Source organism: Myodes glareolus, chromosome 26 (genome assembly GCF_982192425.1).
Source record: "Myodes glareolus chromosome 26, mMyoGla1.1, whole genome shotgun sequence".
Classification (NCBI taxonomy): Eukaryota; Metazoa; Chordata; class Mammalia; order Rodentia; family Cricetidae; genus Myodes; species Myodes glareolus.
In genome coordinates this window covers 11,422,945-11,435,571 of record NC_142051.1, presented here as the reverse complement: position 1 = coordinate 11,435,571, position 12,627 = coordinate 11,422,945, and the positions used below count along the sequence as shown (strand labels likewise).

The 12,627-nt window shown below is 52.1% G+C and overlaps 1 protein-coding gene across 1 annotated transcript in view; it reads left to right on the top strand.

The window, feature by feature from the left end:
• The window catches only part of Kif5a (kinesin family member 5A), a 42,459-nt gene extending 30,307 nt beyond the window's left edge, over positions 1 to 12,152 (top strand). Inside the window, exons 16-29 of the mRNA XM_087902134.1 lie at positions 204 to 392; positions 863 to 980; positions 1,307 to 1,371; positions 1,475 to 1,584; positions 2,675 to 2,776; positions 3,413 to 3,473; positions 3,697 to 3,768; positions 3,897 to 4,001; positions 6,248 to 6,464; positions 6,664 to 6,817; positions 7,068 to 7,147; positions 7,605 to 7,632; positions 8,075 to 8,186; positions 9,569 to 12,152. Coding sequence (XP_087758260.1) covers positions 204 to 392; positions 863 to 980; positions 1,307 to 1,371; positions 1,475 to 1,584; positions 2,675 to 2,776; positions 3,413 to 3,473; positions 3,697 to 3,768; positions 3,897 to 4,001; positions 6,248 to 6,464; positions 6,664 to 6,817; positions 7,068 to 7,147; positions 7,605 to 7,632; positions 8,075 to 8,153 — 1,380 coding nt within the window. The 3' untranslated portion in view covers positions 8,154 to 8,186; positions 9,569 to 12,152. The remainder of the gene's footprint in view (positions 1 to 203; positions 393 to 862; positions 981 to 1,306; positions 1,372 to 1,474; positions 1,585 to 2,674; positions 2,777 to 3,412; positions 3,474 to 3,696; positions 3,769 to 3,896; positions 4,002 to 6,247; positions 6,465 to 6,663; positions 6,818 to 7,067; positions 7,148 to 7,604; positions 7,633 to 8,074; positions 8,187 to 9,568) is intronic.
• Positions 12,153 to 12,627: the final 475 nt, after the last annotated feature.

Here is a 12,627-nt window from a genome sequence, read left to right as displayed (position 1 = left end):
TTGAATCAAGGTTCCCTTCTCCCAGCTGACTCTAGCTTGTGTCAAGCTGGCATAAAGCAAGCCAGCACAGGCTGCTAAAAGGTACTCAGGAACTGGGGCTTCCTTGAGTACCCACAAAGGGGTGAGATTCAGGCAGAGGGTGAAGGATGTAAAGGCATACTTTCTGCCTCAGAAGCAGCTCTCTCCTCTCTGCCCACCCTCAGCCAGTGGAGATCAGCGGGGCCATCGAAGAGGAGTTCACCGTGGCCCGACTCTACATCAGCAAAATCAAATCGGAGGTCAAGTCCGTGGTGAAGCGGTGTCGGCAGCTGGAGAACCTGCAGGTGGAATGTCACCGCAAGATGGAGGTGACTGGCAGGGAGCTGTCATCCTGCCAGCTGCTCATCTCACAGGTGAGCGTCTGAGGATGAGCGCCCAAGAGGGAGAGAGGCTACTCTGTGGTGTAGAAAAGCTCCTGGCCCGAAGTTGGTTCTCTGAGTTCAAGGGCAGCCGGGTCTACAGAGCGAGTGCCAGGACAGCCAGAGCTGCGCAGAGAAACCCTGTCTTGAAAAAACAAAAAAACCAAACCAAAATGAAAACTTCTTAACACCCACCTCGATGTCAGTGTCTTGGGTCAGTGGGGATCAAGGACAGAGATCTGGGGTTCTGGTGGGGAGAGTCCAGACCAAAGAGGTGAAACTCAGGGGGGTACTGTCCTTGACCGGATTATCTGAAGGAAGGGCCTCTATAGGAATGGCCCCTGACCTCAAATCCTCATAGAAAGTGCTGCAGGGGTGGGGGCGGCATGCAGGGGAGCTGCAGTTCACAGCGTAGGACCTTGATACCCTGCGTTTCCTTTCTGCCATCCACTTTCTCTTACCAGCACGAGGCCAAGATCCGTTCGCTTACGGAATACATGCAGAGCGTGGAACTGAAGAAACGGCACCTGGAAGAATCCTATGACTCCCTGAGCGATGAGCTAGCCAAGCTTCAGGCACAGGGTGAGGCCTTCCCAGGTCTATCCCGGCCATCCTTGGAGCTGAGGTCCCAGAAGGGACTGGGAAGCAAAGTTACACACATCGGGAAGAAGAGACCCGATAGACTCTAGCTCGGCATCAGCTTGAGTTCCCAGTTTCAACTCATGTGCTACGTAACATGTAGACTGGCTTTTGTATGTAGTTCATTTTACACGAACCATAGACCCCCTGTTGTTCTCCATCCCTGATAAGTCACACTGGACTGTCCCAACCCGGAATGTCCCTAGACACCCATCCCCTGTGGCCTGGAGCTCTGGTATCATGAAACTGTCTTCCTCTCTTTCACTTAGAAACTGTGCATGAAGTGGCCCTAAAAGACAAGGAACCGGACACACAGGACGCAGAGGAAGTGAAGGTGAGCTGGGATGCTATGGGGATGGTGTGTCTGGCAGGGCCAGCACTGTGCTGACTGTCAGCTGGAGAGGCTGGCTCTGAGCATAGGCTTGGGTCGTTTGCAGAAGGCCCTGGAGCTGCAGATGGAGAATCACCGTGAGGCCCATCACCGGCAGCTGGCCCGCCTCCGGGATGAGATCAACGAGAAGCAGAGGACCATTGATGAGCTGAAAGAGTAAGGGTCCTGGGGGGTCGCTCCAGTGTCCCTCCCGTCCCTCATCTCGCCGTGTCCACTCCAGTGATCCTTCAGGATCTTCAGTGTCCAAGGTCATTTCCTCAACAATGACACACTTCAGAGCCCAACTTCAAGAGAGAAGGTCTGGAGAGATGGCTCAGTGGTTGAGAGCACTGGCTGCTCTTCCAGAGGACCTGGGCTTGACTCCCAGCACCTACATAGTGACCCACAGCCATCTGTAACTTCAGTCCCAGGGAATTCAACACTCTCTTCTGGCCTCCTCAAGTACCAGGCAGACATGTGGCGCAAAGACACACACAGACATGTGGCGCAAAGACACACAGGCAGACATGTGGCGCAAAGACACACAGACATGTAGAGCAAAGACACACAGGCAGACATGTAGTGCAAAGACACACAGACATGTAGCACAAACACACACAGACATGTAGAGCAAAGACACACAGGCAGACATGTAGAACAAAGACACACAGACATGTAGAGCAAAGACACACAGGCAGACATGTAGAGCAAAGACACACAGGCAGACATGTAGAGCAAAGACACACAGGCAGACATGTAGAGCAAAGACACACAGGCAGACATGTAGAGCAAAGACACACAGGCATGTAGACCAAATGGCCTCCTCAAGTACCAGGCAGACATGTAGCGTAAAGACACACGGGCAGACATGTAGTGCAAAGACACACAGATATGTAGCACAAAGACACACAGACATGTAGAGCAAAGACACACGGGCAGACATGTAGTGCAAAGACACACAGACATGTAGCACAAACACACACAGACATGTAGAGCAAAGACACACAGGCAGACAAAACACCCATACACATAAAAAAATCAATTAAAAAAAAAAAGACCCAAGAAGGAATTAGCCTGTCCTTGAGGCTTTTGTATTTGGAGTACTCAGGGTCCCATGCTGTCCTGAAAATGGTAGCCGGTGTCTGTCCCCGTACCTGAGGGCAGGAGCATCAGGTCTTACTGGGACACCCTTAGACTGATGTGTGAGAGGCGGGGTTTCCCTTTTCTCCCGTGTCTCTCATCTCTTCTGTGCCCCCGCCCTCCCCAGCCTGAACCAGAAGCTGCAGTTGGAGCTGGAGAAGCTGCAGGCTGATTATGAGAGGCTGAAGAACGAAGAACACGAGAAGAGCGCCAAACTGCAGGAGCTGACGTGAGTGAGGTGTTCGCTGGCGGGCAGGCCCTGAACTGATGCAGACAGGCGCAGAGATGCAGGATGCTTGGGTGGACTGGCGGGCAGTCCTGGAACTGATATAGACTGGTGTAGAGATGCAGGATGCTCCGGTGGCCTCTATGAGGATGGTCACAGGAAGCAAGCATGAAGGGGTGGGGAGAAAGGCAGGAGATCAGCGGAATGACTGCCAGCCAGGCTGGGTATAGCGGTGCATGCCTTTAATCCCAGCACTCGCACTCGGGAGGCAGAGAGGCAGGCCGATCTCAAGGCCAGCCTGGTCTACAGAGTTCCAGGACAGCTAGGGTGATTAATATGAAAATTAGGCTTTGAAGCAGTATGGTATGGTCTCAAGAAACTTTGCACGTGGCTGTGTTATATGCATAAAAAATAGAGTTAGCCATAATGAACATCTGGTAATTTTATCTGTAAATAACAGAATCACGGCTTTTCATAAAATTACCTCTTGGCTCTCTTTAAGTATTCCTTTCTGACGGTTGCATTGCGAACACGAGTAATCTGCGTAAGAAACAATGGCAAAGATAAAATGAATGGTAGGGAAAGGAGATCCTGAGGGGTCGTCCTTGTCCGTCCCTCCCCTTACTTCTCTTGCTGCAGATTTCTGTACGAGCGGCATGAGCAGTCCAAGCAGGACCTCAAGGGGCTGGAGGAGACAGTTGTGAGTGGCTCCCCTCCTGTGACAAACCAACGGAGTGGGAGGCGGCGCCCCATCCTCCTCAGTACCTCCTACTCGGTTTCTCCTGCCCCTCTCACCGCAGTCTGTGGCCCAGTCAGGGGCATCTGCCCACCTCGAGTGACAGAACCATTTGACTGTAGACTGTGGACCATTGTGGAGGGCGAAGGCAGACTCGGTATCCCCAATTCTGAATCATTCTTTGCAGGCCCGGGAACTCCAGACCCTCCACAACCTTCGCAAGCTGTTCGTTCAAGACGTCACGACTCGAGTCAAGAAAGTGAGTGCCGCCCTCAAGTCTCACCAGCCCTGTGGCCTCCTCCCCTTCTCTGGGTTCTCCAGTTCTGTCCCCCGTGGGGTGGGTTTGGGTCAGGCCAGCCATATCTTCCCTCCCTTCCATCTAATCAGAGTGCAGAAATGGAGCCCGAGGACAGTGGGGGGATTCACTCCCAGAAACAGAAGATCTCCTTTCTTGAGAACAACCTGGAACAGCTTACAAAAGTTCACAAACAGGTAAGCGTTCAGAAGCCGAGGCCAGGCCCCTGTGATACCCAAATCCTGAAAGGCCGCTTGGATTGGGGAAGAGCTAGCTGCAGGCAGTCCTTAGCTTTCTCTTCGGGTTCTCTGACTCCCTTCTTGGCATCTCATCTGGGCCCACACACACACTGACCTCTGCCCTGTGCCCATTCTCCCTTCGAAGTTTCAGCCCATCTTTGCTTAAAGAGGAAGTCCACAGCTCCACCTCGGAGGAAGAGGCAGAATTGTGTGTTATAGCTTCAGAGGAGGGCTGTGAGGTCACACTGAGCAGCTCTGCCTAGCTTGCACATGGCCTTGCAGGGCAGTCTCTAGCACTACGGTGGGGCTGGGGTGAGGGTATAATAGGGATATAAGATATACAAGGGAATTGGGCTTTATTCTTAGCAAACAACAACAACAACTCCATTTGCCTACCTGGGACAGGTATGCAGGACATTAAATGAGGTTCTCCACATGACCCAACCAGGCCAGTGGGGGCCAGTCAGAACCCCTGCACTGAGTTGCTGCCTCTCTGTCCCCCGCTTGCCATTTGCCGCTGCTCTGTAGGTAGAAGCCTGGGTTTCCAAGGTATGGGCTGGGTGGGTGGGTGAAAGGGCGATGCAGAGGAATAAGGACAGGAAATGTTTGGGGTGTCCACAGCAGAAGCATCCTCGGCCACGCCAAGGAGCCAGCACACTCAACAGTCGGTCTTTGACTGATTTATAAAACAAGGCCAGCCTAAATTTCATTCCCTCTCCCCTCCAGACTCATGCTCACGAGCCAAGCTCACCTTTTCCTCCCAGCCTGTGTGGTGCCCAAGCCACACAGTAAAGACTCAGTGTGCATCCTTTTGGAAACTTACCAAACCTGCTGGGTTTGGGTTTGGATCTGCTGACGGCTAAAATATTACCTTTCCTTCCTTATCTTACTGTGAAATGGTATAACACTTTGACGGAAAAGTTTAATGACAGCTTGGAAATCTTTAGAAAAAAAAAAAAGAAAAAAAAAGAAAAAAAAAGGCAGGTGTGGGTGTGGCCTAGCTGAGAGTCCTTGCAGGGCTTGCAGAAAGCTCAACCCCAATACATAGCGAGGTGGCCAGCATAGTGGCTCAGGTCTGTGAGCTGAGCGCTTGAGAAGCTAGGGGCTGAGGGCAGCCGGGGCTATGTAGTGAGTTCTAGGCCAGCCGGGGCTATATAGTATGACCCCTGTCTTTTTTTTTAACCTTTCTTCCTTCCTTCCTTCCTTCCTTCCTTCCTCCCTCCTTCCCTCCTTCCCTCTCTTTCCTTCCTTCCTGCCTCTTTTTTCCCTCCTCAAAGCCCCTGCTTCTGCTCTAAGCCCCAAACTCCAAGTATCGCTCCCCTAAAGGACTAGGGGAGCCAAGTCTATGCAGGAAGTAGGGTTCTTGAAATTCAGCAATGCCACAGTTAACCTAAACCAGCAGTACAGTGTGACCTGATAATCCCTAAATGCCTAAAGCTAACAGAGATCCTAGCTCTGTCTGTCCCTTTCCCCTCTGTGTTCTCTGCTATGCTGAGCAGCCTGACTGCCCCCAGCCACCCCGCCCTCACACCTGACTCCCAAGGCTTTGCCCCTTAGTAGTCTCAAGTGCCACCCCCAACCCACCTCCGTCATAGTGCAGACCCTGCCAGAGGATCCATGGGCTTTTTCTGGCTGCAGAGTGGTTACTATCACACTCCAGCTTAATTTAAATGGGGTTCGGGAGGATGGCCCGGGAGGTCATCAGACGCGAAGGTAACGAGCGCAAATGTTTGTGCGATCCGATCGCAAACATTTTCTTTCCTTCCTGGAGACTCTGTGTGTGGCTGTGAGGGGGTCCCGGATTCCAGCTTCCGCCCCTGCTCTGCACCCTACTCACCTGCACGGCTCAGCCATGCCCATCTTGTCACGTGCTCTTGCTTTGCTGCCCTTTGCATGCTCACGCAGCTGGCTGCTCCCCACTGGAGCCCTGGAGCTACGGTGGAGGGGATTGTCTAGGGGGATGGAACCTGAGACAGGGCTATAGGAGGAGGTGTCGCTGCTTAGAAAATTGCTGTAGGGAGCAGGAAGGAACTGAATAGAACTGCGTATTACCTAAAGGGAAGGAGAAGGTCTCTCAAGGAAATGACAGGGTCCTGATTTTTCTTTATCCTCCCTCTTTGCGCTCAACCCCCACACTCCACTGGGCGACTCTCTTTTGGGTCATGGCTTTTCTCTCGGCTTCTTCTGTCTGGCTCACTCCACAGCTGGTACGTGACAATGCAGATCTGCGTTGTGAGCTTCCTAAATTGGAAAAACGACTTAGGGCTACGGCTGAGAGAGTTAAGGCCCTGGAGGGTGCACTGAAGGAGGCCAAGGAGGGCGCCATGAAGGACAAGCGCCGGTACCAGCAGGAGGTGGACCGCATCAAGGAAGCCGTGCGGTACAAAAGCTCCGGCAAGCGGGGCCATTCTGCCCAGATTGGTGAGTGAATGTCAGTAGGCATCTCCCACCCGGAGCAAATCCAGCCAGTTCCTCAGTGCCAGACAACCCAGTGCTTGCCTCTAGCCCTAACCTTCCTGCCAGAGGATGGTGAGGTCGTTTTGCTGGGGTCGCTCTTCAGGACCAGCGGAAACGCAGGGTAACAAACAGCCTCCTCACAGTTCTGTCTTCTCTTTTGTAGCTAAGCCTGTGAGGCCTGGACACTACCCAGCCTCCTCACCCACCAACCCCTATGGCACCCGGAGCCCCGAGTGTATCAGTTACACCAACAATCTCTTCCAGAACTACCAGAACCTGCACCTGCAGGCTGCACCTAGCTCCACCTCAGATCTGTAGTGAGTGACCACGGGTGTCTTACAGGGTGGTGTCAGCTCTTGGCTTATTTAAATTTAATTATTTTTCCAAAGTCACGTGGCTTCCGACCCTTTTCTCAGCTCTCCGCCTGTGTTTAGGAGATGGGCACCCTCTTCCCCCTCTCTGAGACTGTCTGCTTCCTTCCCAGGGAAGGACAGGAAGGGAGGAGTGTGGGCATGGTGGTCCTCAGATGTTAGAATACAGGCTGTGTCTCTATTCTGTTCCTTCCAGCTTTGCTAACTCCTGTGCCAGCAATGGAGCCACATCTGGTGGCCCCTTAGCTTCCTACCAGAAGGCCAACATGGACAATGGTGAGTGACAAAGGTCCAGCCTATGGGGTCCCTGGGGCAAATTGAGGGGTGTTTATGGCAGACACTAACAGACCCTTGTCCACAGCAGGGCATCAGATTAAAGATAACGCCAGGAATGGAGCTCAGTGGCAGGGCACTTGCTTAGAGTGGTTGCTGCCCGGCATCCCGTTCCTGGTTCAGGGCAGGAAGGGTGGGGAGGACAGGGGGCATCCACTTGGGCCCACTCTCTGAGCCTTAGTCTTGTGTAGATGTCCAGCCTAAACCGGGCTGGCCTGGAACTCGGAGATGCACCTGCCTCTGCCTCCAAATGCTGGGATTAAAGGTGTGCACCACCACCTCGGGCCCCACGGGTACAGCTTTGGGTAACTGAGGATAGGGTGCCCCATGGGAAGGGTTTGTGGAGTCTGTTCCTCGCATCAGCCTTTTCTAACTGTGTTCTCAATGGTGGTCTCTCCAGGAAATGCCACAGATATCAACGACAACAGGTACCCGACACCACTAACCTGGGCTTCTCTTGGTGGAACCAGAAAAAGCGAATAACCTTTCTCCCTTTGGGCTTCCCTGGAGTTTTGTGGGGACAGAAGAGGAAATGAGGCTCCCTCTGGTTACTCATATCACCCCTGGTCTAAGCCCCTGCCCATTCCAAGTCTAAGCCCCTCCCCATTCCAGGTCTAAGCCCCTCCCCATTCCAGGTCTAAGCCCCTCCCCATTCCAGGTCTAAGCCCCTCCCACTCCAAGTCTAAGCCCCTCCCACTCATTAGAATTCCTGGGGAAGAATGCCTACTTTTGGGGAACTTTCTGGCCTTGGGCAGGTCCTTAGTTTTGGAAGCACGCATCTTTCCTGCCCTGCTGAGTCTATCTCACAGGCACGCTATCAGAGCACTTACGTGGCAGGAACGGGTCTGACTGTCGTGTGTCTTTCTCCAGGAGTGACCTGCCATGCGGCTATGAGGCTGAGGACCAGGCCAAGCTTTTCCCTCTCCACCAAGAGACAGCAGCCAGCTAACTCCCATTCCTGGCTACAAATCTGCACTTCCAGGTAGCTGAGACAACTCCCCTCTCTCTCTGGCCCTGGTCTCTTCCTAGCTAGCCATGGCCTCTTCTGTTTCTTTTCTCTTTATCGTGTGTGTGTGTGTGTGTGTGTGTGTGTGTGTGCACCTTATTTTCTGAGACAAGGTCTCTCACTGAAACTGGAGCTTGCTGCTCTGGTTGGGTTGCTGGTCACTCACCCCCGCCCCTACCCCCTTTTCTACCTGTTTCTGTCCCCCAGTTCTGGGGTAACAGACTGGCTTTATGTGTGTGCTGGGATCTGAACACAGTCCTCTTCCCTACGCAGAAGCACCTTATGACTGAGCCATTTCCCCAGCACCTCCCCTCTTTATTTTTTCTTAAACCATCTCAAAACTTTTCAACTTCTGCTTAGCCTGGTACGGTGGCACAAGCCTATTATCCTAGCACTCAGACAGAACAGGAGGATCCTGGGTTAGTGAGATCCTGTATCAACAACAAACAAAAAGATTTACTAAAACCTCCAAATCACACATCAGCTCATGCTGCCCCTTATGAAGGTTACCTCCAACCTTGACCTCCCATGCACCTTGGTGCTACCCTTCAGTTCTGGCGATAACTACAGTACTGATTTCCACCACTAGGGGTCACTCACACATTTAGAAAAATTGCAAAGGCTTGCCAATAGCTACAGCCACACAAGTCGTTGACCTTAAGTAACAGGAGAGCTTGGGAGAACATCCCATCAAGCCTCCGCCTCCACCGTAAAATAATAACCTTAGACACATGGAGATGCTCTGAGCTAAGATGCCTCTTGTCACTATGTCTGCTTTATTCTTGTGTGCTATTCCTAAATTTGCATATGCTACCAAAGACTCTGATGCTGTCTGACTCTTGGTCCCTCTAGCTAGTGACATCAGTCCTCTCCGTACTGTTCACTGAAAATGAAAACCAACTGCCTCCAATCTCCAACCCCTCCAGCTTCCATGCCTCCTTCTTGCCAGGAGTTCCCCCATCCCCTTGTTCCTGGTGTCCCCAGGCTTCTTGTCATGGTTGCTTTAAACCCCAGATGGGCAGTAGGACCTATTTCGTTGTCCATGTTAGATCCTTGGCTGACTAGGATCGAGAGAAAATGGTCAGTCTCTTGCTGGGCTGTACTAGGCCAAGCCCCTCCCAGGTTTGGTCCAGGCAGAAAAGCCTAGGAAAGAGAGAAGTGGAATGGGGAAAGAGGATGCTGGGAGAATTGGGATGGAGAAGCAGGGGTTGGTCTGGCTGGGAGTGGGGGTGGATGGGGTTGGCTTGTCGGTGTTAAAGGGACAGAATATTAACCAATGTGTGTGCCAATGCTTCTGTTCTAACACAGAGCCTGGACTCTGGCTGGCTCCTCACGCCTGCTTTCTCTTTCTTCCCCAGTTTCTAAGAGGGACTGAGGCCTCTTCTCTCAGCATGCTGCAAAATCTGTGGTCTCTGATACTAGCTCCCTCCCCAGCCCGTGTTGTTGGACTGTCGATGTCTCCTCCCTCCATACTCTGTACTCTGTATCTATATACCGGAAGCTGCTGCCGCTGCGTCTCCTCTGTTCTTCTCTCTCAGTAGCTGGTGATGTATTTAGCAGGTTGTAAGCATAGTCTCCTCTCCTCATTCAGCATTAGGGAGGAGGGGAGTGTCTTCTTCTTTCTTCCATATGCTTGTTTCTTACACCGAGTGATGTTAGTCACCGAGTAGAGGTCACAAGAGGATCACGGAAACGTGGGAGCTAGGAGAGCATGCTCCTTCTTGCTCACAAACACACGTGTACATGCACACACACACACGTGTACATGCACACACACACACACACGTGTACATACAAAGCCTTAAGCAGAAGAATGTCTTAGCATCTACGAAAAGAGAGAAACAGACCCCCCTCTTTACACAGAGCACAGGGGAGGACCCAGCAGAAGGGTTGCTAAATTGCCCCCCATCCTCCCTTCACCTGAGTCAGGAGATTGTGGGCGCTCACTTCTGTCCTGTGAAGTCTGCCTTTTGCTGCCTTCTCCCCCAGTCTAAGAGCATGGACTGTTCCAGGGACTATTTCCCTTCCTGGCCCAAACCTCTTTTGATACTTTCTACTCCAGATATCATAACCAGAACTTAGAGTTGACTTAAGAACTGTATTCTGAAGAGTTGAGAAGGCAGACCTCCAAGAAAGAGCTGCTCGTCTGTCTGGGCCGATGGTTACAAGCAAGCGGAGTTAGAGCAGCGGTTCCCTGGGTCCGGGGCGTGAGCAGGCTGAGGGCTACCGTGTGTCTTTCTTTCTATCACAGTGCCCTCGGGGTGAAGTTTTGAGCTCACCCTTTCTCCCTTCTGGGCCGCACTTGCTTCCCATCTCTGACTCTGTGGTTTGGGGCTTCCAGTTCACTGACATAACAGCTGTTTCTAGGCGCCTTCCCTTCGAGCTGGGGTCTGGCTCTTTCCCAGCATGCCTCCTTCCCCTGCACAGAATTCCTTTGGGAATCTCCATCTGGTACTAAGTGCACTTTAAAGATGGAGCAGGGGTAGGAGGTACAGCGTAGGGGAAACAGCTTCCCCAGCACATGAAAAAGCCCTGATTTTGACCCCCCAGTACCTCACAAGAAAAGCCAGGGATGGTGGCCAACATTTGCAAATGTTGCTCTCAGGAAGCCGAGGTAGGAAAACTGCTAAATTTGAGGTTAGCCTGGACTATGGAGTCAGTTCCAGGATAGCTTGAGCTACAGTGAGAAACCCTGTCTCAAAACAAAACAAAGGGGGAAAAAAAAAAGAAAGAAAGGGACAGATTAGGTTTTTCAGAGGTGACAGAGGCAGAGGGCCTGAACCTAGTCCCCTCTCTACAGCCCAGGTCCCCTCCTCTCCAGCAGTCGAGGGGACATTACTTTAGTTCAGATGGTCCTTTCCTCCCATCGGCTAAGGTGATTTTCTGAATAACTGCAGGAATGAAGGTCACTACCCAGCTAAGCCAAGCAATACAGCCGAGCATCCAGACACCCAGTCTTCCCCGGGGTGGGAAACCAGGCCACTGTGACTGCGGGGCACCCTGCCTGCCGGCTTCAGAGCTGGAGGCAAGACTGTGGACGACAGCTGGTATACGGGGGCTGTCGTGGTTGTGAGTCCTCCAGGGGAAGTGTCTGCTTGCTACCTGTTAAAGAATGGCAGAGATGAAGACAGCCTCAGAGCGGTGTGGGAGAAGCCCAGGGCGGCCGCCTTCAAACAGTTTTTCAAAATAAGTCTTATATAGGAAGACGTAAAAAGTAGCCCAGGGCTTTGATGGTGGCTCAGTGGTATGGTGCTGGCCTTTGATACTTAATGTGACAAGGCGAAGGGTCTCATCTATCTCTGGAACTGCAAAAACCAGGAAAAAAACCAATGAGAAGTAGTTCAGGCTTGGGAAGCTTATCTTTTCCTACTTCTCCCCTCCCCCAGGGTGAACGCTTAATTAGTTAAAGGTCCCCAAAACAGCCCTAAGAGTGTGGGAATCCCTACAACTCCAAAGAGAGAACAGGCGGGGCATATGAGTCACTGTCTCGGACCCAGTGGGCAAAGGAGAAAGACAGCATCTTGTCTGTGCCTTCGTGCCAGCAGGACACCTGAGAATCTGAGGGAGTCTGTGTAAGCTTGCCACCAGACAATTCTTTCCAAACACAACAAAACGTGAGGGTCCACAGCAGGGCAGACGAAGGGAGGGGTGGCGTATCCTTCCACATCCTTCTCTTCGGCACGATGTAAGGGAATACCACTTGCTTACGTTAGCCAGAAACAGTCCCTTTACCAGGGACTTCTCACCACACTCTCCCTCCTTCCGTTCACCGCATCCCTTTCAGACAGCCAGGTCACCAGGAGGGCCACCTGGCCCGCCCACCCACATCTGCCAAAATGTTGCATGCCAGCGTGGAAGACAGACCAAATTGCACAAATCCCAGTGTGTATTTACTTGGTGGACACAGATACCTTTAAAATAAAATAAATCCAACGACGGCTATGTTGTTGCTTTTTTTTTTTTAAAGTGTTTTTGTTTGTGTGTGTGTGTTTATAAGTGTTTTGCAAGCACATATGCCTGTGTGCCGTGTGCGTGCCTGGTGCCCTCAAGAGGCTAGAATAGGGTGTCCAGTCCTCAAGAACTGGAGTTACAGGTGGCTGTAAACTGTGGTATGGGTGCTGAAAACTGAGCCCTGGTCCTCTCTAAAAGCCACAGGATTATCACGCTAACCCGGTGTAGTGGTTTGAATGAGAATGGACCCTATAGCCTCCTGTTTGAGTACTTGGTCCCCAGTTGGTGTAGCTGTTTGGGAAGGATTAGGAGGTGTGTCCTTGTTGGAGGAGGTTGTCACTGAGGGCTGGCTTTAAGGTTTCAAAAATGCACAACATTCCATTCCGTTAGCTCTCTCTGCCTCATGCTTGTGGATCTGATGTGGTCTCTCAGTTACTGCCCCAGCACCATGCCAGCCTGCCTGCTG